Here is a 26,773-nt window from a genome sequence, read left to right as displayed (position 1 = left end):
CTTTGCTGCAGGGTCCTATATGAATATGCCTCCACAACTTGGTGACACAGGAGAGTGGTGGGCACACCAGCCAATATAGAGCTGCCCAGCATTCAATAGACCTCTGTTGCCACTGGATACTAGATTGGTTACCAAGCCAACACATGTGCCTCACTGTCCTATCTCCAGCAGATTAGTGTCAAAGAAGAACCAAAATCTTGACAGTTAGGCTCTCCATGACTCCGGCTTAGGTGAAGTCATCTTTCAGTCTATATTTTCTTAAAGGACTGCTGATCCCGTATGAAAAATTGAAGTACAAAAACGCACTAAATGACGATTATGTAAGACAGAGAGAAAAATGTTCCTTCTGGCCATAGCAACACTGAGTCCAAGCATTGTATCAACAGAAAACAACAGCAACTGCATAGTGAACACACAGGTAAACAGTTTGTCCTTTCAGACAAACTAATCAACTTAAGTGAGCCTTCAAGTTGCAGATAGCTGCAGATTTATCAATAAATTACACAAGAAGGAATTTACCACAGAAAGAACTTTCAGTAAATGGCACAACAGTTCCAATGTTCAAAACAAGAATCTCAGAGAGACTCCATTCATGCGGTCGATCACCAGTAAACTCATCAGACAGATGATAAACATGCAGAGAAGTCAGAGAGCACAGCAGCAAGCCTTCACAAGTGGTCCTGGTGCTAAGTCAACACGAAACCAGACAGATGCACAAACAAAAAATACAGATACTGTAAATGCGTCTGATTTGCAGGCATTCTGAGGATGCTGCCACCTCCAGTTGTAGGGCAGACCCAGTTTTGCAGCTCACTGTGACTCATTTTCTGTAGGTAGTTGATTAATCAGTGGAGCAGTATTCATTTAGAACAGCAGAAAAAATATGCTAATTAGAATGTTGTCACCTCAGGCACATATTGATATCCTACAAGCAAATGTTTACATAATCAACCCATTGAGCAGTGTGAAAAGACTATCAGAGAACATAATTCTTCTATATGACACAAACAACACCGTAGGCATGGTAGTGCTCTGAGGTAAAGTGCCTGAAAAGTAAATATATATACACATTTTCACAAACACCTGGGAAGTTTGTGGAAAAAAAGAAGAAAAAAATGTTAACAAGCAAAGCAGTGACAAAAAATGGAGACAAAAAGTAAGTGGACCATGGAGGCTTCCTGTGAGGCTAAATAGTGAATTCTCAAAGGTAGAGAAAATGAGACATCTAGTGGACAATCGAGCTACTGTGCAAGTTCATTCGCTACACTCACAACCAAGGTTATGAATTAAAAAAGCATTTTAGTTAATGTATAACATATAGATTTTTGGGGAAAAAATAGAAAAACAAAACGAACCTAAACTATTTTGTGAAAATGGAATTAAAATAGAAAAAAAAAGCCTCAGTTCTAGTATCTGTTAGTTTGGTAAAAATGTTAGTACAGTCTGCCTGACGAGGCATTCATGGACGTGTTTATTTAGACTCCCGATGTCTACAATTATTGCTATTGCATCCACTGTTCATATCCCACCAAAAGACTGAAATAGGATTCAGAGCCGGGCTTTGACTCAAGCAATTCCATAATCCCTGATTCCTGTGTTTCAAGGCTCCTTGCTGGATTTTCCTGTGGGTATAGGATCATAACTCACTACAGCTTTTTGGACAGATGGCCTCACAATTCATGACTCACTGACCCTCAGGTAGCAAAGCGCAGCCACTCTATAGCCACTCTAGCCAACCATGGCTAAGCACCATGTGGACACCTGCATTTTGACAGCTTCATATACAGCCTGGGGTTAAATTTTAGAGATCTTAAATGAATGTGCTAGATAAATACATGTATAATTTTTGTGTCTTTAAACTGTCTGCCAAATTTACATTTCATTTTACATTTCAATTAGATGCAGATTTCATGTCAACTAAAAGGTGAAAGATAAAAAAAGAGCAGAGTGCGAAATCAATTATTAGCAAATCTTACACTTTGATTTTTGAGTTATTTAAATGAAAAAAACATTCAATGCATTGCTTTGTCAAATGTGTTATAGACAAAAGTTGTGTCAAAGGAGACGTTAATGAGATACTGCACATTTGAATAAAAAAAGTTCTTCAAAGGTTTTAGTTTATTCACCGAAAACATGACGTTTGAGCATGATAGTGGATTTTCAGGCCAGAGAAGTCCAGTATTGCAGTTCCACAGACATTTAAAAGGTCCACACGTAACACAGCTGAGAGGAGCTGCGCTAAGCCGCACAACTGACAGGCACAATAACAGAGAAAGGGAAACCTTTATTTTGATTAAAAACATTTTATTTTCTCTCTGTATTGCTACAAATATGAAGCCCTTCTCTTGGGATCAGCATCAAACCAAGTCCTGTACTAGCAAACATAAAACACTCTTTAAGAGTAGCATATGAAAGACTGTGAATGACTTAAAGGAGCATGTTGCAGCCTTACTTGATATGAATCAAATTACACAAATCCCAGCAGAAACCCATCTTTTCAAACCACTGAATCAAATCAAAATGATTGTTGCTTTGTTAATATGAGTGATGGTGAGAATAATGATGTTGAAAAACTATGGATTGCTCCTTTAATCAGTACACATTAAAATGTTTATTCACTATAATTTATACTGTACTTAGAAAATGTAATAGTATTTAGATCAGTTACGTTACTCCCTTCTAAATCTGAATCCTATGCTTTTATGTAACTGTGATGTAATTGCACTTTTTCATATTTTACTATGTAACTGCAGAACAATAATAATAATTTAATGATTATTGATAATAATTTTTTTGCCAGTGAGCTACGCATATAAGATAAGATAAGATAAGATAAGATAACCTTTATTAGTCCCACACGTGGGAAATTTGTTGTATGACAAAGATATCTTGGACACACACACAAAATGAAAAAATTTCTGTATGTTAATGAGTCAAAGTAACATTTGAACAAACAGGGATGAAAATATATGTATCCCATTGTTTATCTGAAGAAGAAAACATGATCTTTAGCAATTTGTACAGCACAAAAAAGTGTAAATGTAAAATTCATCACTGATTGAACCTGTGAACATGCTCTTGACTGAAATCTGGAGATTCTTCTAAATACATCATAAGACTCAATCATTGAGAAAGTTGTTTTTTGACTTTGGCAATATGAGATCAAACACTTCAACAGAAAAGAATTAGGAGCCTAATCTGAAAAACTTTTACCTTTTTCAAAAAAAGCGAATACAAGATTGTATTTTGTATTGTTTATTTTATGTCTACATTTATTAATAGGCAATGTTTGTGTTTTGTTGTCTAAATGTGTTGCAAATGTTACACATTTAAACACATATTTTTTAAACACAAGTCATAACAGTCCTCTGGTACTGCTGAATAGCACCACCAACAGACAAAGTGCCAGGTTTTAATTTGGCATGGTATGTCAGTTTATTTTTACCTGCAGTGGCAGCACATGCAAAACTTCAAATGTAGAAAAAAAAATGTCCATAGGTCTGACTCTGTATTACTATTATACAACATAGATTATGTTGCTGCTAAAGGCTACTATTGTCTTATTTAACCTAGCCTTTGCTCAGACCAATTATAAAGTGTAAGTCAAGCTTCCTGTCACAATAAAATAAAATATGGATTACACAAAGTGTGAAAGGTTTATTTGACTTGTGAGTTACTGACTTCTGAGGTTAACAAGATTTATTAATCCTGGTAAACTCAACAAACACTCTGTAAAGGCTTCACTTTGTCCTCTCCTTTGTTTACCGAGGACCACATTAGCAGAAGTCCAACTTTCATTATTTATCTTAGAAATAAAAATCAACAGATGTTGATAAGCTGAGGAACACTGGTTTCAGGATTGGTTCAAAAGATGTGGGCTCTGAATCCCTGCAGGAGTTTTTGCTTTAAATGTTAAGCTCAGTTTATTCACGAGGGAAATAAATAATAATGATGAGAGGCTTTATTAATCCACGTGGAGAAATTATCTTCTTACTTGAGCAATTATATTTGTTGCCTTTGGTTTCCTGCTAATTACCACAGACAGCTTGCCTAACCACTATAGGCGTGGGCGCTCACAGATCATTGCTTTAAAAACATACTTCACTAAAGTATACAAAATAAATTATGAATCAAACTTTTTTTATGTAGCCTATGTGATGTGGTCAACTCTATCATAATATAACCAGTGCTATGATCTGCCTTATTGGGTATTTTGAGTAAATGATACTTGTAATTATTGTATTTAGTAGAATATGTCGCAAATGTAAACTTTAACTACACTACCCACATCAAGAGGTTGGCTGTTTCTCACAGCAGACTCTCACATGATGGATGCTCCAAAGGCTGGGCTCTAAAGGGCTAAAGTGACACTGTTAAATAGACCGCCTTGAACGAGGAAGGCGACGTGATGGCGAGAGGTCCTCCCATGTGATGTGACTGAGGCCTGACGGACTGTGCTCGTCTGTTATGGCTCCTCCTGCTACAGTAGAACGGGGCTAGACGTAATACCAGTGCGGGGAAACGGGAGTTAACACACCGTGATACGTTTCTCGGGAGCCTCGGCTAAAGATGGCAGATTGTGCAATGCTGACGAAAAAGACATAGACGGTGTCCTCGGCGTTGCCTCTTCTGCTGTGAAGGCTTCGATATTTCCTCAAGATTACCAACACCCCAAATGAACTCCGTCAGAGCAAGTAACGTTAGCAGAAGACCTAGGCGAGTATCGAGGCCGCGCCCGGTGCAGCCGGAGAGGAACCACCAGGAAAGAGGTAATGCTAGCTCAGCGAGTGTTAGCATTACCGGAGTGAATTATAGCTTGTTTTGAGGTTGAATTGCGTGTTTTGTGATTGGGCAGTTACGCCTGTCGTTTATTTGTTGTTTATATGTGCGCACATTAAGGTAAAGTTGGTTGCTGTGAATGTAAGAGCGGTCACCAAGGGTCGCAATGCAGCCAGGAAACACCGATGCTTTTGTGTTTGTAGTTAGCATTCAGGCCGCGCTTTGTTTTGCTAGATTTTTTTTTCTCCGAGTCGGCCTTTCTTTTGCTTTTCTCACCTCGTGCTGGTGTTTAGCTGTGTTTTGTGTTATGTGAGATTCGATTAATATTGAAAATGACATGTGATAAACAGCGGTTTGCTGGTTCTATGGGTAACAAACGCAGGGGAGGAGACATAAAGTGGTTTTGCCAGTTGTCGTAGCATGCTAATTTAACCTAGCCTGTGCTAGTTTAGCTGTTATTATTAGCCTGTTTGGCTAGCTGTCTGCGTCCTGTCGTTATAAAAACTTCATATCCATTATAACAGTAACATGGCATTGCGAGGTTAGTAGTTAATACTGTTTGGTTTATTTGTCCTAGTCACATTATGTTTTAGTTGTTACAGTAGCACTGTCTAACAGACGGTGTAACACCAGCGATTTTTTTTTTCCAAAATAAACATTTGCTTGCAAAGGATGCTATTTAATCACAGTTGCTATGCCTGAAAGAGCTATAGTAAAGACCTAGTCGGTCTTGGGGGACACTAATAAGCCACATTAATGGTTTGTTTTTTAATCTGATTTACAGTTGGACTAATCTCATATTGTGATGTTTGAGCTCACAGCATCAATTGGCAGTTAACCTAAGATGTGCTGGATGCTCATTATGAAAGTGAAACACAGGAATACGACTTGTTAATGTTTACAAAACAGAGCATCAAAGACTAAACCATAATGTTCATCTTAATAAAAAGAACTTATTAGATTACCTGACTTCATCTCTATTTCTCAGTTAATCTATTCATGGCCACATTTGCAGTGTAGCTCAGTTGTGATTTCAAGGCAGTAGATGAATTAGGCAAGGCATAGTAGATAACAGATACCCAACAGCTGCTTTTCCTAATCCACATGATAGTGTCTGTTATGTTTTAGTTAAACAAGCCAGCAGAACCTATGCTTTTTGTCAGTTTTGCAACTTTATATGAGAACATGCTTTTTCTGCTGCAGGGTCTAACAGACTGTTTGTAGTGGTTACAAGCCTAGTAGCCAGTGAGAGTCATCCTTGAAACCAGAGCAACAAGCAGAGATCTGGGGTAGCTATCAACTCATCATACTTTGGTGAATAGGCTTACAAACATAGTGTGTGTCTCGTTTAGCTGAGGCTTCATACTCTGATTAGTTCAATTTTCCAATTATTTGAATCTCCGGTTGATAGGATTTGTAATCAGCTTGTTCTTCACACACCAGGTAATAGTCAAACAACTTTTTTACTGGGTTTTGTCCTGTGAGATAAACGCTGTAAAGGAAGCTGAATCTGTGTTGTTGTTCTTTTTTAAACAATGAATTAAAGTTGTTAAGTCATGCCTGTTGTTCAACCAAATGTTCGACACATGCATGCAAATTAATGTCTGTATTTACAGATAAAGAAACATGCTTCAGGGCTTTAAAGCAGAGGAAGCTACACCACATAGGATGAGAAGAAAATGCATGCAAAGTGAAAAGGAAAAAGATAATGCTTTTCTTTGGACAGTCAGTTTTAAACTAGTTTTCCTAATGAGCATACTAAAATGTTACACCAAAAATATGTTGAAAATACATCAACACGGGCTTATCTTTGTATTGGTTTAATATGTTGAGCTGTATATACTCATTGGTTTTATCTTCCACTTTTTCCAGATGAGGACGTTCCTGCAGATATGGTTGCAGAAGAATCCGGTCCTGGAGCTCAGAATAGTCCCTACCAACTTAGAAGAAAGTCTCTACCCAAGAGAACAGTGTGTCCGACAAAGCCAAGCATGGAGGTACGTCTCTTAGGAATTTTAGAGATGGATAACTGCCTAAAGGATGTTAATTTAATTTTGAGGCATGCACCATTTCTAAATATTTTCTATGACTTTTTAAATACAGGGTGCTTCCACTTCAACCACAGAAAACTTTGGACACCGACCTAAGCGTCCCAGAGTTTCTGGAAAGTGTCAAGATTTACCAGGTAAGTAAGAAGACATTTTTTGACTTGCATGTTCAAAATTTTGTTCCCTGCAGCTTGTAAGGGTTAATTGTGCAAGCAGTTGGAGATAGCAATGAGAAGAACAAGTTATAACTCATTTAGTCTCTTAGTCTGTCTTGTTGGGTAGTAGTGTGCAGTTGTATGTCATACAGAGTGTCATATTTCTTTTCACTAAATCTTTTATGTTATGATTATATTTTTTCTTGGAGGTTTGAAACGTTATGAGTACCAGAGGCCTATGTGGTACACAGACTTGTTATGACATAGTTATATGGGTCTAATGTCATCGCTAGCTTAATTTAAAAGAAATATATGACAAGGAACTATGGTATAAATTTTAAAGAACCAATGGCAGTTACTCTTTGGTGGATTTAACATGACACTTTTATTCTTCAGTCCATCCTAGCTGTTCTTATGATTGGCAATTTTGGGGAAAATGACTGTGTTACAGTATAAAGATGTTTCAGAGTAATCTTTCTAAAAATGTCTTTGCTAAAAATGTGAAGCAACTCCATAAATTTGTCATTTGGAAAGTATAAAGTCTGTTATTTGTGGTGTATGGCGTCTTTTTATATAATGTAGCTCCAGCCCAAGCATCCCAAATAAATGTTTGCCTTGTTAGATGGCATTTGGTTCTGCCTTTACAATTGTCAGAATGTCTTATGTTGTGCATACTGTTGTTCCACATGATCTGTGTTTAAAACTAAAATTACTTGTAGGTCATCGAGAGTCTCCGAACAACAGTGACTGCTACTGAGCAGCTCATGTTAGAGGCTGAGCTAATACCTTTTTAAAAAATGGATTATTTATGTGCACAATTAACAGAAGTAAAATGACAAAAAGATCAAATTACTAAGCTGGCGAAAAGCTCAACACTGTGTTTGCATTATGAGAAAGCCGATGAATATGCAGATGAATATGCTGTGTCTATATGAGTTAAACCATGGCCCAAAAATTGAGGATGGATTTTATGTGTGGAATTGGAAAATCATTACATCCATGTCTAATTCCATGATTGTCTTTCTCCCAGCAGCTCCAGCAGAGCAATATTTGCAAGAGAAGCTTCCAGATGAGGTGGTGCTAAAGATCTTCTCATACCTGTTGGAGCAGGACCTGTGCCGTGCAGCATGTGTGTGCAAGCGCTTCAGTGAGCTGGCCAATGACCCTATCCTCTGGTGAGACATGACAAAATGACAAAACATCTTGTGGTATTTATTGTGCCCCCCCCCTTTTTTTTACGGTTATTTTAACATGGAAGAATACCCTGTTTCTATAGCCATTAGCCTTTACTAACTTTAAATTAGCACTTTTTAACATGGGTAATCTAAATTTAAATTGTTGATTACATGTTAAGAATCTAACAGAAACCAGACATTATTGGTGATTTACCAGCAACAGAAATCTCATTTTATGTTGTAAGTAATCCATCTTTACTAATTAGATGTGTGGGTGTGTGTCACTGCTTTACTTTTCTTTAGAACAGATGTACTTCAGACTTGGTCGAGTTGTTGCGGTACATACACTGTTGAGCTTGAAGTCATTTGGATGAGCACTTTGGCTTAATGTTGTCCTCCCACTCGTCATTGGGACAATTTATTTTTTAATCAATACAGCGTCGTTTAATTTCATGATGCCACGTGAACCATTCACCTTTGTTGAGTGGATGGATTCAGAAGTCTGGACACGATTTACCAAAAAAATCTGGATTGCAGTTTGCGGCCTGTGTTGTTGAATCATTGCAGCTAAATGTTGGCAACCAGCACCAGCCGTGTATTTTGCTGACACCCTGTTCTCTTCTGCCACAAATGACTTCAATAACCCACTCATGCTGTAAGCTGCAGTCTATTCAGAACAAGCACTTTTTGAGCACCCACTGCATTAGTTTGTCTTCAATGCCTCAATAAAACGTAAATATATATATACACACACACATGCACACATACACTGTATAATTGTTTCTGTGGTTCTTCTTCGAGTCTTGGGTGCTGGCTCATCATTACTAGTGTGCAGAAGGACAGTAGTCTGTATTAATACTACTAATAATAACAAATGAAAGTAGCCCAGCCACCATATAATGTTGCAGCCTTTTTGCTAGTGGGCCAGTGTATCAACAATTATATTGTGGACGTGACTTTTTTAGAATGTGGTCATCACATTTTTGCCAAACAATGACTTCTGTATTGTAAGGAATTCTGACAAATCGAACGAGGATGATCATGTGAACTCCTGATATGCCTTCATATTTCAGGAAGAGGCTGTACATGGAGGTTTTTGAATACACGCGACCCATGATGCACCCCGAGGCAGGGAAATTCTACCAGATAAACCCAGAAGAATATGAGCAGCCAAACCCGTGGAAGGAAAGTTTTCAGCAGTTGGTATGGAAACTACTGACATATAATGTAGTAGCATTGGTTTCAGACTAAAGTGACCTAAATAATGTTTGCAGAGCTTCAGTCCTAAATAAAGCAGGCCATGAAAACCACATGATCTAAAATGCTTTAAGAAATACCTTTACAATAAAACCTTTTTAATCATCAAAATGTTAATCAGAAAATTGAAGGGAATGAGGTGGGGCCATTTGGGTAGAACCTTCTTATACATGTAATCCAGTTTTTATATAGTAGTGCATTATTGAGCAACTTTAAAGGCAGTGTTGAGACAGGAACTAGGTCATTGTTGAATCTTTGAATGATTCTTCTGTGACCTTGGTGCAACTGTAAATTCTGCCATTGTGGACATAGCTGAAGTCACAAAGTGACATTCAGTATTGAAATAAAAGCGTAGAAGAGGATGTTTTTAAAGATTGAAATAGTGTTTACATTTATTTTCTCTGTAATACAATGATCTTAAGTATTTTCTTTTCCCTTCAGTAAAAATGTGTCTTTTCCCTTTGTTCCTCCATCTTTTTCATTATGCAATCCTTTTGTAATTGTTCACTTGAATTATTCACTTCTTCCACATGTGAATAATATGAATGTTTCTTCCTTTTTTTCCCCCCAGTATAAAGGCGCGCATGTAAAACCAGGCTTTGCAGAACACTTTTACAGTAATCCTGCCAGATACAAAGGAAGAGATAACATGTTTGTAAGTGTAATTTTTACATACTTTAAAATCAAAACAAAACAAATCTTCCACTTTAATGTTGCGGTCATTCATCTGACCTGTTCTCTTTTCTTACTTTTTTCTTTTTCCTTCCCCCAGTATTATGACACCATTGAGGATGCTCTTGGAGGGGGTCAGGAGCCTCACTTTGACGGCCTGATATTTGTCCACTCTGGTATTTACACAGACGAATGGATCTACATCGAGTCGCCTATCACAATGATTGGCGCTGGTAAGTGCGTTTGTAGTCATGGTTACGGTTTCAGTGCGCCCTTGTTTAGTCTGGTCTCTAATTAAACCAGTCTGGTCTTTTTGCAGCTCCTGGAAAAGTAGCAGAGAAAGTTATCATTGAGAATACCAGAGACTCTACGTTTGTATTCATGGAAGGCTCAGAAGATGCCTATGTTGGATACATGACCATTAGGGTGAGATGACTCTGATATTTCTTTCCTCACATATAGAGTAAATGTTTCCTTTTTTCCCATGTTGTATGTATCTTAGTCCTGTTTTAGCTACTGTTGTCACAGTCAACGTTAACAGTTTTTTCTCCTGCAGTTTAATCCTGATGATAAATCCGCCCAGCACCACAATGCACACCATTGCTTGGAGATTACAGTCAATTGCAGCCCCATCATTGACCACTGCATCATACGCAGCACGTGCACAGGTAATTTTGCTTAGACCTGACTTTTCAGGCCTTCGGAGGGGTCAGTGGGAGCGTTTGACAGAAACTAAAGTTGTTCTTGGTTCCTCATAAGACAAAATGGCTGAGAATTACCTAGGTCTTGTGTTGATGTGTTTGTGCTGAAGTATTATTTTCTTTTTCTTTTTTTCCATGATGGCGCACAGATTGTTTTCATTGCTTGTTTTGACAGGTACATTTGTGGACTAATATATCATTGTCGTGCTTCTTTCAGTGGGGTCAGCAGTGTGTGTCAGTGGTCAGGGTGCTTGTCCCACAATCAAGCACTGCAACATCAGTGACTGTGAAAATGTTGGTCTTTACATCACTGACCATGCACAGGTAATGCACACCTGTTATTCATGTTATTTAAATATAAACTTAAATGTATATGTCAGCTTCTGCTGAGCGTGTTCTTCACTAGAGCTAAAGGAACAACAGCATCAGTGACGTGCATCTATCACAGTTGTACATTCCTGCTTGGCTTTATATGTGAATACCATCACAAGTCTAAGTCCAGTGTAGAGACAGCAGTCTTTTATCTATAAGGTTAAAGGAATGTTGAAACTAATCAACAGACTTACAGCTGACCTATTATTTTGTTTGTTGCTATTTTCTGTCACGTGTATAATGTTACAGTGCTAGAAGTTAGTATTAAACATGTCCAAATAATCATACATGTATTTGTGATGAGTGAGTCATTCAGCAAGGCAAGAGGTTAGGCCTCAGACCCAGTTTCTAGTGTTTGTTTGCTTGTCTTTCTGATTGTGTGGTTCTGGTCATCTGCTGGAGGCAAAGCACACCTACAGAATCAAATTAGTCTCCTTGGCAAATGTAAATGAATGAACACATTCTTGCCAAACTGTCTCCTTGAGTAGCATTGAAAGCATGTAATTGCATACAAATAACTGACAGAGCAGGGAGATTTATAGTTGTTTGATTTATGCACAATAAAACTTTACTTGCTACATTAACTTTGGTGTTTCCTACCAGCAAATGATTTACACACACATCTGTTGACAGGGAAAAAAAACAAAAGAAAAATATTATATATCTCGTGAGTGAAAGAGTAAGTTCACCTTTATGCCACTTAGAAAGTAGGTAACTGGAATGACCAAAGAATTCTTGCTGTATTGCTGCAGATGTTTAGGTTGACAGGATTGGTTGGAAAAGCTGCTATTTTTAATCAAGAACTATAAATTATGTTATTTGGATTTGCCATTTGTTTTCAGAGCCTTACACCAGTGCTCCTTTTATTCTGATCAAATTTGCCAAAACTGTGTTTTCAAACCAGTGATGTAGCTTTTCAGGAAGAACTTCCCATTAGAAGAAGCTGGCCATTGATAAGACAAAGGCAAAAAAGGAAAAACTGCGGTTTTACATAAAGGATCATGGCCAGCTGGGGACGAGTAGGTTTATTTTAAATGCAATTCTTCATGTCGTTCAGGGAATCTATGAAGACAACGAGATTTCAAACAACGCTCTGGCTGGGATCTGGGTGAAAAACCACGGCAACCCAATCATCAGACGGAATCACATCCACCACGGCAGAGACGTGGGAGTTTTTACATTTGACCACGGCATGGTGAGATCCACTTTAATGATGGTTTTATGTTGTGTATGTTTGTCAGCCACTAAATTGTATGAGAAGAAATGCAAATGTACAATGTGTAGTAGCCAAACAACACTAGTGCAGGTAAACTAGGTGGAAAACATAAAACAACATGATGATGGTGCACCTATAACATACATATAAGCTAAAAACCACTTTGACAAACCTATTATGAGCCTATCAATCTCTGTTTCCAGGGTTACTTTGAGAGCTGTAATATCCATAGGAACCGTATAGCCGGCTTTGAGGTGAAGGCATACGCCAATCCGACAGTGGTTCGTTGTGAGATCCATCATGGTCAGACAGGAGGCATCTACGTGCATGAAAAGGGCCGCGGCCAGTTCATTGAAAACAAGATCTTTGCAAATAACTTTGCAGGCGTGTGGATCACTTCCAACAGTGACCCCACAATACGGTCAGTTTGAACTGAAAGTCTTGAGCTCAAATCAGGTCAGCATTCAAATCTATCCGATTATTCGGGTTCTCAAATATGTTGTTCTGTCCAAAACAGGGGAAATGCCATTTTTAATGGTAACCAAGGTGGAGTTTATATTTTTGGTGATGGCAGAGGCCTCATTGAAGGAAACGACATCTATGGTAACGCCTTGGCAGGAATCCAGATCAGGACAAATAGCTGCCCTATTGTCAGGCACAACAAGATTCATGATGGCCAACATGGAGGAATATATGTGGTAAATATTTCTGAAAATATTGTTTTGCATATTTAAGGGTTTTTCATTCTAGCTTTCTTATTCTATTATGAGGTGAAACCGTGTGTTTCTGTCTCATGCAGCATGAAAAAGGACAAGGAGTCATTGAGGAGAATGAGGTGTACAGCAACACACTGGCAGGAGTGTGGGTTACAACGGGCAGTACGCCAGTGCTGAGGAGGAACAGGATACACAGCGGGAAGCAGGTCAGATCACAGGCTAGTTAGTACACCTAGAGGGATCTATACTGTTCATCTGATCATAATGAGATCACAAATATCTGATGTCATGAGATCACAAATTTCAATTTTAAGACCAATTTGACGTCCTGTGATTTAAAACAAGATGGATAAAGGAATAAACCAGATTTATATAAAAGCACATTATGAAATGCTAAATAAAAGCCAATATATTTTCACTGCCATTTTAACAGGTTGGGGTTTACTTCTATGACAATGGCCATGGTGTGCTTGAAGACAATGATATCTACAATCACATGTACTCTGGAGTTCAAATAAGGTTTGTGTAACATGACAAATCATAACAAGTAACATAAGCAAAGATTTACCTGAGTGATGTCCTGATTTTAGGGTGGTCTGGTAGAGTAGTATTGAAACAGCAGCTCACCTTTCCATTGTGCCCCCCCTCCGCAGGACAGGCAGCAATCCTAAGATCAGACGGAACAAGATCTGGGGAGGCCAGAATGGCGGCATTTTGGTTTACAACTCAGGTGAGAAGAGGAGCTTTTTCTGTCTTATGTTCTCATTATTGCCATTGTTAATATACTGTTTAAACAATGTGTCAATATTTTTGGCATGTTGCCTCAATAACAAAACATCAATGTATATTGTTTTCTTTTTTCTCGTTAGGCTTAGGTTTCATCGAGGACAATGAGATCTTTGACAATGCAATGGCAGGTGTGTGGATAAAGACAGACAGCAACCCCACCCTGCGGAGGAATAAAATCCACGACGGGCGAGATGGCGGGATCTGTATATTCAACGGAGGAAGAGGTAACCGATTTATGACTGTGGAAGTGGAGTAAATACTCAAGCAGTGGAGATCCAATTTGGCTTTATAATATGAGGAAATTCAGACCTAAATTAATGTAATCCTATCTTTTGGTTTTTTTAGTGAATTGTCAGATTAAAAGTCCATTTTCTGTTATTAGGTTTGCTAGAGGAGAATGACATTTTCAGAAATGCCCAAGCGGGGGTCCTCATTAGCACCAACAGTCACCCAGTACTGCGGAAAAACAGGATATTTGATGGCTTCGCTGCAGGTGGGTAATGCATGCACACTAGCTTTAATAGCTCATGATTTAAAACTTGTGATGAGATGCTTGAATTTAATTATTGTGGACTTTCAACATCACTGTGTCTTTGTAAAGAGATTATTCTTATTTGTTTATGTAAAACTAGGTATTGAAATCACCAACCATGCCACGGCGACTCTAGAGGGCAATCAGATCTTCAACAATCGTTTTGGGGGGTTGTTTCTTGCGTCTGGTGTCAATGTTACAATGAAAGGTATAGTATTAATGGCAAAGATTTTTAAATATTATTAAATAAAAATGCAGAACTCTCATAACAGATCAAAACATCAGCGTACAAATTTCTGTTTCCTCCAGATAATAAAATATTGAACAATCAAGATGCCATTGAAAAAGCTGTGAGCAGAGGTCAGTGCCTGTACAAGATTTCAAGTTACACCAGCTACCCAATGCACGATTTTTACAGGTAAACTTTTTTTCGCCTCTCACTTAACCTCAGCTATTTTTGTTTGTGATTGTTAAAAAACACACCTTGGGTTTCCATAGGTGTCACACTTGTAACACAACAGACCGCAACGCCATTTGCGTGAACTGTATCAAGAAGTGTCACCAAGGACATGATGTAGAGTTCATCAGACACGATAGGTAAGTCTGACTGATGCATGCTAGTAAACAGAACAAACTAAATACACCCTGGATGTAAATGGATGACAGACTTTGTACACTGGCTTGTTGGTGCCTTCCTTTGAAGCACCCCACTTTAGACCAGAGTGAAAGTGCAGAAGCAGAACACAGCATTCACAAAACAAGGAGTTAAGAATTGCTGCTCTTTCTTTCTCCCTGCATCTCACACACACACAGCAAAGGAAAGCAGCAGCAGCAGTGTTTCTCATGATGGTGGATATCAATAAGCTGCAGCAGATCACTGCTGTTTCAGTGTACTTTATAATGCAAGCTTGGCTTAACTTGCCACATCTTTATTTGCTGATGTAAGGATACCATCTCTGAGACAAATGGCTTGTTGCTAAGTGCACTGATAATTAATTCAAATAAGCAGATTTTGGCTAAGATACAGACAGTGGTAGGAGGAATTGAATGAAGAGAAACAAAACTAGTCAGTCTGCCTGATGGTAAAGAGAATAATGTGCATGCTTACTTATAAGAAGCTTGGAGTCTGAATACACTGTTTAATTTTTACTAGTCACAGATATATAAAGGCACATTAAATACAATATAATGTACTGTCTTCTTTGTTTTTGGGGACCAAACATAATTATTTCTCCTCCTCCGTCTCTGCCTACAGATTCTTCTGTGACTGTGGTGCTGGGACGCTGTCAAATCCTTGCACGTTAGCAGGAGAGCCGACACATGACACAGACACTCTGTATGACTCAGCTCCCCCTATAGAGTCCAATACACTGCAGCACAACTGAAGTCCCGAGGTGCTTCTGCGCTTCAGCAGTAATGGACGTATAAGACACTTTAAGTTGTGCCGTGGATGAGCAATTCCAAACTAAAACACAGATTCACTTTGGCAAAAATATACAGTGACTTTAAAAAGTAAAACAAAACAAAAAAAAGACTTGCGACTCGGATATTCTAAAAGAAGACATTTAGAAAAAAGGTGATTATGGATGCCTCACATTTTCTTTTCCTTACATTTTTGACAAAAGATGATATCAGTGGGACAGAGCAGAAGAGCGATTGATTCGGGATTTGTGGGTCTGTTGATTTGGTCAAGTAAATGATGCCGGTGAGAGTTGGACAAAATCCACCGAGGCTTATCTGCTTTTGGGAAGCGGATGAACGGAATACTGCAGTGTACAGATCCACCATGGAGAGTCAGTCAGAAGAGGTTACAGCTCGTCTCATGAAAAGGCAAAAGCCCCCAAATACAACAATGCTTCCATCACTGGGCAACCGACGTGCTCGTATAATATGTACGGGAAAAATGACCTAGCACTTCAGCATTTTTTTTTTTCTTCAAGACAACTGTTGAGATTTGATTTTAATGCTTTTTTTGTGTAGTTTTGTATTTTCATGCAAAAATCTTACTGTACTTGAATGTCTTTATTTTATTAAGTGTTTTAATTTTTTTTTTTGTTATTATACCCTAGAATTGCTGTAATTATACTCATGTCGCAGTATCTAACTTCTTTCTGTGAAAGAGATCAGAGACAAGAGAGGAAAACACTAAACACTTTCTCCAGCAATGTTGACTCCTTTACACTTGCAATACAGAAAAATAGATGTGTAATTGTGCTTTCACAAGACTTGTATATCTTCTTGTTTGTTGATGATGTTCCAGTCTGCTTTACATGATCTATGCATATTTTTTTGTTTAGTATCTGTTGGCCTGTCACCATTACTTTAATTGAAGACCTGACAGTACAGATGTACATGCAACTGCATCTTGATTGGAAATTAACCCATGATAAGCTAATTAAGACAGGTTTCTTTTTAATAATCTCTGGCCCTGGTCAGCATTTGACAATAAAATATTGAACAATCAAGATGCCATTGAAAAAGCTGTGAGCTGAGGCCATTTAGGCTGTTACTTTGTGAATCGATCTCAGTTCAGTAATCTAGACACAAGTGTCTTTTTCGCTACCGTCGCAGGCACAGATGCTGTTTAACAGCCCATTAGGTTACAAACTTCTGGCTTCCTTTATGTCCTCCAAATGAAAGAGCCGAGTCTTATGGAAGCATAAGTTTTGATGCGTTTTTCCATTGTTTGCCAATGTTGCTGGAGAATTTAAAGAGGCTTTTACTCTACTGAAGCTGAGACAAGTATCTATATACAGCGCTTTATTGGTTTTATTGCCCCCTTCCCCCAATTCATGTGTACTGGTGATTGTGGGTTCTCATACAGACTGAAATGTATGCATGTATCATAACATCTAGACTTAATATATTGTGAAGTATTCAATAACCGTTATGTAGGCGCTAGCGTGAATTAAAAGGGTTTAATTTCCTAGATGAAACATTGTCATTTTTTTAAAATAAACTTTATTAGATCAATTCAGTAGTGTTTTTTTTTTAATGACAAAACAAACACAAAAATGCATCGAATTTTTAACAACAGTTTACAGAGTACTGAGCAGTTGAATGAGGGAAGTGAAACGGGTGCTGTCCGGTGCAGCATCCTCAGCGAACTGGCACAGCTTCCTGTATGAGGGGACAGGAGGGAACATAAGTAACCACGCTCTGACTTTAACAGATCAGCATTGTGTGTCACTGTAGTATCCGCAGAATAACTGATGCGAAACAATAATACGTACTTGAAAAGTCTGAGACTGACGGTGCTTTTCTCAAACTCTCTGGCCTTCCTGTGTCCTGACTGGATAACTTCCTCTGGTAGGTTGGCGAGTCGAGCAGCATTGAATCCATAACTCTTAGGACACGCACCCGTTATGAACTTGTAGAGGAAAGTGATGGTCTCTTGACTTGGATCCTCACACTCATTCTCCACCATGCATGCCTGAAGGAGGGGGTGAAAGGGAAACATGATACTTAAAACCCACAAACAGACTGCATTAAAGAAAAAAAAAAAAAAAAAAAAAGTAGTAAATCCTCCGGTTTGACAAATAAATCATTGCCTCCTGCTGTTCCCCCTAATGAACAGCAGGAGGCAATTTTGGTTGTAAAAAAGTCCAAAATGAGCTGCCATCGTCCTTTATGACCCAACTAAACACTTTTGCTAATGAGTTGATAAGAACTAAATGAGACCTTCATCCAATTTATGACCTCATTTTCTAGGTCCCATCCCTCACTCAGTTGTCATGCCTTGACAACTAAAAGGCTCAACCTGAGGTTTCATAACAGAAATTCACAAACCAAAGCTGTTTACAGTAATGTCACCATAGTGCACATTATATATGATACACTAAAGTAACACAGACTAACAAATCGTAAATAGTATCTGGGCAATTGTGTGAAACTTGCCATGTACAATTTGAAACGATCAAATTCCGGTGTGTTCATAATATCTTTATTTCTTCAGTTTATTTATACAGTAACGAATCACAACAACATTTGTCTCAAGGCGCTTTATATTGCAAGGTAGACCCTACAATAAACCTTACAATTTTTTGCACCATGTTACTAAACCAGCAAAATGTTAAGAGCAGGAAGCTGCCGGTTGTGGCTTGGGCTCCAGGCATGCAGCTGTGCTCGAAGAGCAGATGTAGCCACAAACTGCTCAATTTATTGTCTCACACTAAAGGTTTTTGCTTTCATTTGTCTTGTACATAACCTCATTAATGCACTCTGAAAGCAAGAACTCAGCTAATACTGGATACTTGGGGCACACACACTAAAGACACACACTGACCCATTTACAAAGAAAAGCTGCAAGGCTGTGAAAAATGTAAATAAAAAGAATACAATAATTTGCTAATCATTTAAACATTATATTTTACATTAATTTATAAAAATACAGCCTCATTTATTTATTTCAGGATTCATTTCCTTGCAAAATGTACCATTTAATTGGTATATAAATTTGTCTTTTTATTACCGTCCTAAATGACCTTGCATTGTCGAGTATCGAGTGTGATTAGCATTGCTGTACTCACCATGTGGCCCAAACGCACGGCAGGGTTGTTGGCATAGTCCTCCACCAGGGAGTGGTAATGTGTAGAGAACAGAGTGCGACAGCAGATCTTCTCAGCAAGCTCCTTGACAACAGCGCTGGCGATTGCTGTGCCATCATATGTGGCTGTGCCCCTTCCTGCAAGCAGTTCACAGCTCAGTAATTACACCACAACAATACTGTGCTGAGAATACAGTCTATGCTATCCACCAATCATGTGAATAAGCTTTAATAAGCAAACTAAATAAATGCTTACCTAATTCATCCAGAAGCACAAGTGAGTGTTTAGTGGCATGGTGCAGGATGCTGGAAGTCTCACTCAGCTCCACAAAGAAAGTGCTTTCTCCTGTAGAGCACAGAGTTGAAAATACAAGTTCAGCTCATGAAGCACAAGCTCAGATCATTATTCCTAATATGTTAAGAGTCTCTGATGTTACCAGCCATGATACGATCTGAGGCGCCCAGCCGAGTGAAGACCCTGTCAACTGGCGTGAAGCGGAGGCTCTCAGCTGGAATGTAGCAACCCAGCTGGGCAAGAATGATCACGAGTCCACACTGTACAACAGGAGCAGCACGTTATCTTAATATGGACCAACTGAGACTGCAACTGACACTGCCTATGTAGACTGTGGAGAAAACATGTAAAAATGTATGTTTACATTTATACATATAGTCATAAATACCCACTTGTCTCATTAGAGTAGACTTTCCACCCATGTTTGGCCCTGTGACGAGGACGCAAGAGGCCAGACTGTCATCTTCACCATTTTCACCGGTGCCAGGGCAGCCAATGAAGATGTCATTAGGAATGAAGTCGTCGCCAAAAAAGGTCTTGGTGACACAGGGATGACGGGATCCCTTGAGGTCAATGAAGGGTGCAACCTGGGCGTCATCCTCGGGAAGCACGACCTCTGGCCTGGCCATAGGCCCGTCACTGCCCTGGCTGTAGCGAGATAAGGCCAGCAGCACATCTGGGGACGAAAAAGGGAGATAAATAAAAAAAAAAAAAGAAGTACTGAACATTTAATTATTTACATTTAAGAACTAAAAAAAATGCACATATTTAATGCATGTCTTATAGGTCTGCTTTCCTACAATAAAATTAATAAAACCAAATCTGTGGCTGGGATGTGTCCCAGTGGTCCAAAAACTTTCATAAATCAAAAACTATGCAATAATCTAAATAACTGCAAACATCAACATAGAATTTCCCTGAAAGAGAGACTTAGCCAAGCTGTGAAATAAATGAACTTACTTCTAACAAGCCCTCAGACTGGTGCAACATCATTATTTAAAAAAAACACAGTATGACAGTTTCTCTGTAATATCTGCAGGAAATGTACCGAGAGCAGACCGATGTACTGAAAACCAAATTACATATCGAGAAGATGAAGAAAACATTTGTACTGTTTAAAAAGAAAAAAAGCTTTTTAATTAACAAAAAAAAAAAAAAAAAAAAAAAAAAAAAAAAAAAAAAAGGGATCGTTACCAAGCACTGCCATGCACTCCACAGCAGTCTTCCAGTCACTGTAGTTCTTGTCAAAGTTATAGAAGAGCCTCCTCATGCAGTCTTTGAGTGCAGCATCTCTCTTCTCCTCAAATCCTTGCAGCTCTGAGAACATCCGTTCAGTCTCCTTTGTCACATAACGCTTCCAGCCTTTCTTTGTAGACTTTAACTCATACTCTTCAGGGACATTCCTCTCTGAGACGCTGTCAGGAACCTCCATCTGATAGCGGTTCTTCCCAGTTCCCCAGAAGGACATGCTTTTACAGCCAAGTCTCTTCTTCTGTCTGTCCAGATAATCCTGCAGCTCTCGTTCACAGTTCTTGATTCCAGTCAGAGCCTGGTCGTACTCTGGGTCAAAGCCAGCTTTGGGGGTTATTACTCCAGTAGTGCGGGCTTTCTGGTGGTCAAAGGCAGTGTCCCAGCGTTTGAGTTCACCAGAGAGGTCGGGAAAGAGGCCGTTCTTTTCGCTATTGAGGCTGATAACTTGACAAAGCAACGTGGAATGAAACTCGCCTGAAACTGGAGCAAAGAGAGAAATGATGTCCTGCATCGTTTTGAAACCTTCCAGTGCTGAGAGGAAGTCTGCTATCTTGCGCTTGCTGTAGGTCACTTCCTCATAGAGAACTGCTCTGCTGTCAGGGTGGTCCTGGCTCTTCAGAGGTGTCCCGATACTGTGGATTTTGCTCAGCAGGCGCTCTAGATCTGGAAGTTTTTTTAGAAGGTCTGAAACCTCAGTAGCCTGGGCTTGAGCTCCCATCAGGTCCTCCACTGCATCCAATCTGTCCCTGATAGATGTGGGGTTACACAGAGGAGCGCAGAGCCACTGCTTCAGAAGCCTCTTTCCAAACGGAGTAGAGCAGGTGTCCAAACGCTCCAGCAGTGTCCCTTCTGTTCCTCCTGACCCATTCTGAAAGATTTCCAAGTTTACCAGAGTCACTCCATCAAGCACCATACGCTGACGAGTCTTGGCAAAGAAACTGGCAGGTCCTGCAGCTTTCTCCATCTCAACATCAACTGGGACATATTCTTCAAAGTTAGCCATGGAGAGCAGCTCTTGGTCCACCAAGCATTTCTTCAGGTAGAAAATGCATCCACCCAAAGCTGACAGTGCTAGTTCATAGCCCTCCTTAGGAGTAAGGCACAGTGAATCACTCTCAGATGTCATCTCTTTTAGAAGAGCGGGGAGAAAGCTGCTCCCAGTCCCCTGCTCCTTGCCAGTTGCCTCTTTAAAATAATCTTCCTCTGAGAGGGTTTTCAGAGTCTTCTGAGCATCCCAGAACTGTGTTCCTGCATTAAGTCCTTCCTGCAGAGCAGAGGACAGAGAGGCTTTGAGTATTTTGCGAGTTTCAACAGATGGGTTTCCTTTCTCAAAGAGCACCTCAGCGGGGGCATAGTGTGCTATGAGGGTACGCAGGCGTGAGCAGTGACGATCATCTGAGAACTGACCAACATGAAAACAACCCACTGATGTATCTACAAAACAGACTCCATATGTGCGGCAGCGGCCGGAGCTTTCTTCTTCAGCCTTTTCTTTCAAACTAAGGAGGAACTTGCTCTGGCTCTCTGAAGGAGCACCATCCAACACACTGTAGGTTTGGGTACCACGTGTGATAATCCTGCACACTTCTCTTCTCACTACACGGTCAAATTTAGTGGGCTTGAGCATCGTCTTACAGCGCGCTTCCATCATCTCTGGGGTCTCTGTCTGCTCCACACGAGCCACCTTGTAGCCTTTCTGCACCAGTACATCTGAGAAACGTCCAAAGCCAATCTCTGGAAAACCAGAGTGCGCCCAAGTCCCCTTCATGAATGTCAGTCCCATCTCGTTGACTCCAATCACAGCATCCATGTGGTAGAGCTCATAAAACTTTCCCACCTTGTAGAAAATCACTGTATCAAACATCTCAGATTTGAGCTGCCACCACCGACGCATACCAGGACTGATTTCATTCATAAAGTCATTTGGCACATACAAGGTGCTAGGATCATAGTCATCATCTGTCTGTCGCCGCCGTTTGCCGTCTTTTCTCTTGCCGTCCTGCAACCACTCCAGTTTCTCATGATCCCAAACTGTTGCCCCTGCAGTGGAGCCTGATCCATTCGCCTGGCTCTCAAAGCTCTCGGGAGCAGAGAAGGCTGACAAACGAGATTTTGTGTCAGTCGCAACTGCAGCTGGAATGCTTTTAGGCGTAACAGATGGAGCAGTAGATGTCTTTGCTTTTGTTTTAGCTGACTTTTCTGCAGGACGTTTGCGCTTGGCAGGCTTGATGGGGCTTTCCACGTCTGACTTTTCGGTGCTCTCTTCTTTCTCTTCACAGCTTTCCCCCCCTCCTTCCTCTTCATCCTCACTGCTGGACGCAGCGTGTTCTGGTTTGAAATCCTCATCTGATCCGTCACTATCTGAGGCCGCAATAATGCGACGGCGCTTGGCTTTGCTTCCTTTTTCCATTAATGCACAGAATAAACTTGCACTGACTTTGAATGGCTTCAGGGCTTCGCTTTTGTTGTCATACTCATCACTGCCCTCTTCATCAGTCACTACTAAGCTGTCAAGCTGGAAAAAAAGAAAATATAAATAAAAAAAAAAAAAACCCAGTAATGATAAGCTGATAATTACACCATGCGACTAAAGCTACTGATGAAAATGCTGCCCTGGGAATAACATTACTTTTAATATTACAGGAGAATTTAGACTTCATGACCTCACTGGTAAAATATTGTATTCAGAAATTATCGGGTAACCTCCATTTCTTCATCCTCCTCCTCCTCTTCTACATCAGATGGGTCCGTGCAGAGAGGCATCTTTAATCTTTTTTCTGGGCTGTCAAACATAACTCCATCAGCCAGCTCCATTGCACGACGAATTAAAGGTTTGCCACAGAAGTAGACTCCTCCAGGTTTAGCATCACTGCTGTCAGAGCCTGTGCAAATCATACAAAGAAATTCCAGCTTACTCTGAACAGACAGCAAACAATGGCCCCCAAAGGGATACAAGCCACTGATGCACTTGCAACTAGGAACAACCAACCTTGGTACTCTCTGACTCTATTAGAGCTGACCCATCCTCTTGTTGGAGGTTCATCAAAGAAATGAACATGTATGCGCTGGTCACGACCATGGCCCCTCATCTGCTGCCCAGTCAGAGGCTGGGGTACCACCATGCACGGCCACCAGGGGTGCCCTTCCATTTTTGCCCACACAAGGGCACCAGCACTGAATAAGCATGGAGGGCTGCTGAGGATAAGAAGAGCAAAGACACTTTCACACATCTTTCAACGCTGTAAAATTAACTTTAAACGTGACTCATTGTGTGTTACAGTCGATCTCTTGAATGGTGTGGAAAAGCAACACCACAACACCAGCTTGGACTTTTATTAGTCCAACACGCCCATCTTAAATATAATCATCAGTTTAAAATAGTAAAACAGAGGTGCAGGAAAGACAAAAGCAGTTGCAATTCACTTGTGATAATTCGATTTCGCAAATCCTTTGATCTTAAAAGCACACAAGGCCACATGTCAAAAATCATCTCCCCCTATCGTGGGTAGGGGTGTGGTGCCCACTTGAGATGGCCCAAACTATGACAGAAGATAGTGATAAGTCCACTAGGGCTGCCACAAACAATTATTTTGATAGTCGACTAGTCACCGATTATTTTTGCGATTAGTCGACTAATCAGATCATGCATCCACTGGACGTACAACGTACAGCTTATTGCACCAGCATGCATCTGCTCTTATATAACTATCATTAGCTTACAGCTTTAAGTGTTTAAGGTATGTGCCAACTAAGAAATAAAGACAAGATGATAGTTTATTAAATTTTAATGCAATTTCCAGATTGTTTCGGTGAAGTTTAATAAACTCAGCCGCTCCTTGCTATCTAAAATATAACAGGACACCGGAGTATATTCTCGAGCATCTCACACTCCTGATAATCAGTTGTCTGCTTGACTTTTATTCAGCTGTGTAAAAACTGTAACTTTAATCTCAGCCAAACCGATTTACTCAGGAACAAATAAAATACTGAAAAAAGCCAAACAATAACATTTTTAAGTTATCCAAGTGACTTATATATCATGTTTAACCTGAGTAGCGAAAGACGGCGGTGGATTTGAAAATGATTTGCCGGGAGTTCGGTGTTCTCACCGGCTCTAGCGAGCTTTGAACCCCGGCTAGCTATCGAGCTGGTGGGTAACAGACGTCTCCGAAAACGTCGGAGCACTTTTGAAAATATGTGATGTCTTCATAAACTGAGCAGATATTTGAGGTTTACACAGCTACATTCTCGCCTGAAAATATGTTAAACGTTATTTTGTGACCCAGAAAGAATAATAAGAGTAATATTAAAACTAACTAGCTGCCGCCATTGTTGGAAACTGAGCAGGGCCGCGCTATGAATTCTGGGACACAGCTTCTTCTTCTTCGGGTTTTAACGGCAGCTGGCATCCTTGTACATGCAGTGCTGCCATCTTCTGTTTCAGTCCGTTATTACACTCTTAAATCCTACTACTTATTCCTGCGTCTTTGGGGATCTTACAAAGCTTCAAACGACGCGTCGACTATTAAATTAGTCGTCGACGATTTTGATAGTCGACGTAATCGTGACTAGTCGACTAATCGTGGCAGCCCTAAAGTCCACCCACCATCCACTTTGATAGATACAGGCATTAGCATTGATTTGACCCAACAGCCAACATTGTTCTGCTCGAGTCACCCCCAATTTCACGTGTCCGTAGCACAAAAGAAAGGTCACACTACATGTTTATTTTCTGTCAGCTCACATTTTAAGCGGTCTTAATAACGTTAATTTAAAAAGAGAACTTACGCTGGTGTTTCTGGGGGCCTGTAAAAATTTTTAGCAGAGGGAAGGAAAACTGTACGAAACCCGAATCCAGCAACTACACGGCTCCCAAACTCACTCACCTTTCTTTGGTTGTTTGGGCCTTGTCGCCAAACAGTTTCTTGAATCCTCCGCTCGCTGGCTTGGACTTACTTTCCTTCTTAGCTTTGTTGGTGTCTTTTGTCTGCTGCGGAGTCTGTTGAGCTTGCTCTTTCGGAGAGGAGTTGGACTTCTCTACAGAGGAAGGCAGGTCTGCCTCCGCCGGGGAGGGACTCGGCTTCGGTTTGGCGACTAGCGGCGGAGACTTGGTGAAGAAATTTAAAAGCGAGCTTTGCTTCGCCATGTGTGCGAGTTGAAAGTCTGTTTCCCTGTGTTTGTATTTTAAATAACTCCGACGACAACCACCCCCAACCTTCCTCCACCAGCTACCGTACAGCTACTGAGTGTCACGGCGCAAACGCAAGCCGTTCGCGGGAAACACGTACGGGGTGTTGTGGGCGTGGACACGAGCCTCATCCAATGACGAGTTAGCATACTATAATGTGCGAACCACGTGACCCAAACACAACTTTTGTTGTTGGCCATGCTGTTGGCGCCCAGAGGTCTTTTTCTTTTTTCTCTCTAAACTTTATTTCCAGGCGGATAAGTACAAACTACACTGTCATGTAGACACTCAGACACTGTCATTTATTGGAACAAACCACTGTCTTTGTTGTGTTTATAAAATGTTGAGGTAAAGAAACAGTAAATGATATGAGAATTATATTTCTTATTTGTCATATGAAGTAGTTCTCCAAGGGTTACTGAACCCAAGAGCTCCAGATGTTCCTTTGCTCTCAGAGAGTAATCAGATGTAAAGTTAGTGCAGACAAAGAAAACGTCTACATCTGCACATCTACAACATGCATACACAGTTTGAAACACAATGTTTAGATATGCTTAGGCTCATGCTTGTTCATGTGTGGGGATCTAGCTGCTCTTTGGGAGGTGTACTCCAGCAAACATGACCTTTTGGGCAGTAGACATAGGTGTGGTCCCAGAGGAGCAGCCCAATAAGTGGGCTTCCCAGAGCATGCTCACAGTCATGATGTTGGCTGAAAACCCATAAAGGGGACCCAAATGGCAAAACTGTTGTGTGCCTTGCATGGACTAACCCACATTAGGACCACGGTTCACCTGCACCCAGTCGGCCCACAATAGCCATGCTCATACTTGAAGGTAGTGAACAACTTGTCTGCTAAGATTTTCTCTTTTTAATGAGTGTTGCAACACTCTTACAGATTTGCTTCCATAGATGCGCTATATGAGAAAAGTATGGTATGAAGTCACAAGTAAATACATGTTTTTTTCGCTCTGAATATTTAAAAATAAGTCTTGAGTTTGAATAAGCAATATGGGCTCTCACAAAAGGACTTTGAGCTAGCCTGTTGCTCTTAATGTACCCTGCCTACTTACTTATGTAGTGC

At 40.1% G+C, this 26,773-nt stretch overlaps 2 protein-coding genes across 5 annotated transcripts; one reads left to right on the top strand and one right to left on the bottom strand.

Annotated features, from left to right (window-relative positions):
* Window positions 1-4,401: 4,401 nt before the first annotated feature.
* Window positions 4,402-17,341, top strand: fbxo11a (F-box protein 11a). 3 transcript variants are annotated; one of them, XM_031732097.2, is made up of 23 exons: window positions 4,402-4,769; window positions 5,983-6,068; window positions 6,652-6,776; window positions 6,883-6,964; window positions 8,013-8,157; window positions 9,231-9,360; window positions 9,986-10,069; window positions 10,187-10,319; window positions 10,406-10,512; window positions 10,643-10,754; window positions 11,005-11,111; window positions 12,217-12,354; window positions 12,579-12,796; window positions 12,893-13,073; window positions 13,175-13,297; window positions 13,525-13,610; window positions 13,745-13,821; window positions 13,961-14,104; window positions 14,263-14,373; window positions 14,513-14,620; window positions 14,722-14,830; window positions 14,911-15,009; window positions 15,668-17,341. In XM_031732097.2, the coding sequence occupies exons 3-23, from the start codon at window positions 6,672-6,674 to the stop codon at window positions 15,795-15,797; spliced, it is 2,529 nt and encodes an 842-aa protein (XP_031587957.1). In that variant the 5' UTR covers window positions 4,402-4,769; window positions 5,983-6,068; window positions 6,652-6,671; the 3' UTR covers window positions 15,798-17,341. The 3 variants fall into 3 exon arrangements, with proteins under 3 accessions (XP_031587957.1, XP_031587956.1, XP_031587955.1); XM_031732096.2 differs by lacking the exon at window positions 5,983-6,068 and having other exon boundaries at window positions 4,403-4,769; window positions 8,016-8,157; XM_031732095.2 differs by lacking the exon at window positions 5,983-6,068 and having other exon boundaries at window positions 4,403-4,769.
* msh6 (mutS homolog 6 (E. coli)) lies at window positions 16,455-25,777 on the bottom strand. Of its 2 annotated transcripts, none has more exons than XM_031732092.2 (10): window positions 25,391-25,777; window positions 23,494-23,699; window positions 23,208-23,386; window positions 20,448-23,019; window positions 19,646-19,929; window positions 19,396-19,513; window positions 19,215-19,304; window positions 18,942-19,096; window positions 17,646-17,845; window positions 16,455-17,532 (listed from the first exon to the last, which is right to left on the bottom strand). In XM_031732092.2, exons 1-10 carry the CDS (start codon window positions 25,648-25,650, stop codon window positions 17,451-17,453), a joined length of 4,146 nt encoding a protein of 1,381 aa, XP_031587952.1. In that variant the 5' UTR covers window positions 25,651-25,777; the 3' UTR covers window positions 16,455-17,450. The 2 variants fall into 2 exon arrangements, with proteins under 2 accessions (XP_031587952.1, XP_031587953.1); XM_031732093.2 differs by having other exon boundaries at window positions 23,494-23,696.
* Window positions 25,778-26,773: the final 996 nt, after the last annotated feature.

The sequence above is a fragment of the Oreochromis aureus genome, linkage group 13, assembly GCF_013358895.1.
Source record: "Oreochromis aureus strain Israel breed Guangdong linkage group 13, ZZ_aureus, whole genome shotgun sequence".
Taxonomy (NCBI): Eukaryota; Metazoa; Chordata; class Actinopteri; order Cichliformes; family Cichlidae; genus Oreochromis; species Oreochromis aureus.
This window is presented reverse-complemented; position numbering and strand designations above follow the sequence as displayed.

Coding starts and splice junctions, on each gene's coding strand:
- msh6 (XM_031732092.2), bottom strand. CDS start 25,650: ATGGCGAAGCAAAGCTCGCTTTTAAATTTCTTCACCAAGTCTCCGCCG. Junction 23,387..23,493: donor TAGAGTCAGAGAGTACCAAG/GTTGGTTGTTCC, acceptor TGATTTGCACAG/GCTCTGACAGCAGTGATGCT. Junction 17,533..17,645: donor GTCAGTCTCAGACTTTTCAA/GTACGTATTATT, acceptor CCCCTCATACAG/GAAGCTGTGCCAGTTCGCTG.
- fbxo11a (XM_031732095.2), top strand. CDS start 4,676: ATGAACTCCGTCAGAGCAAGTAACGTTAGCAGAAGACCTAGGCGAGTA. Junction 10,513..10,642: donor TTGGATACATGACCATTAGG/GTGAGATGACTC, acceptor TTTCTCCTGCAG/TTTAATCCTGATGATAAATC. Junction 10,755..11,004: donor CATACGCAGCACGTGCACAG/GTAATTTTGCTT, acceptor TGCTTCTTTCAG/TGGGGTCAGCAGTGTGTGTC.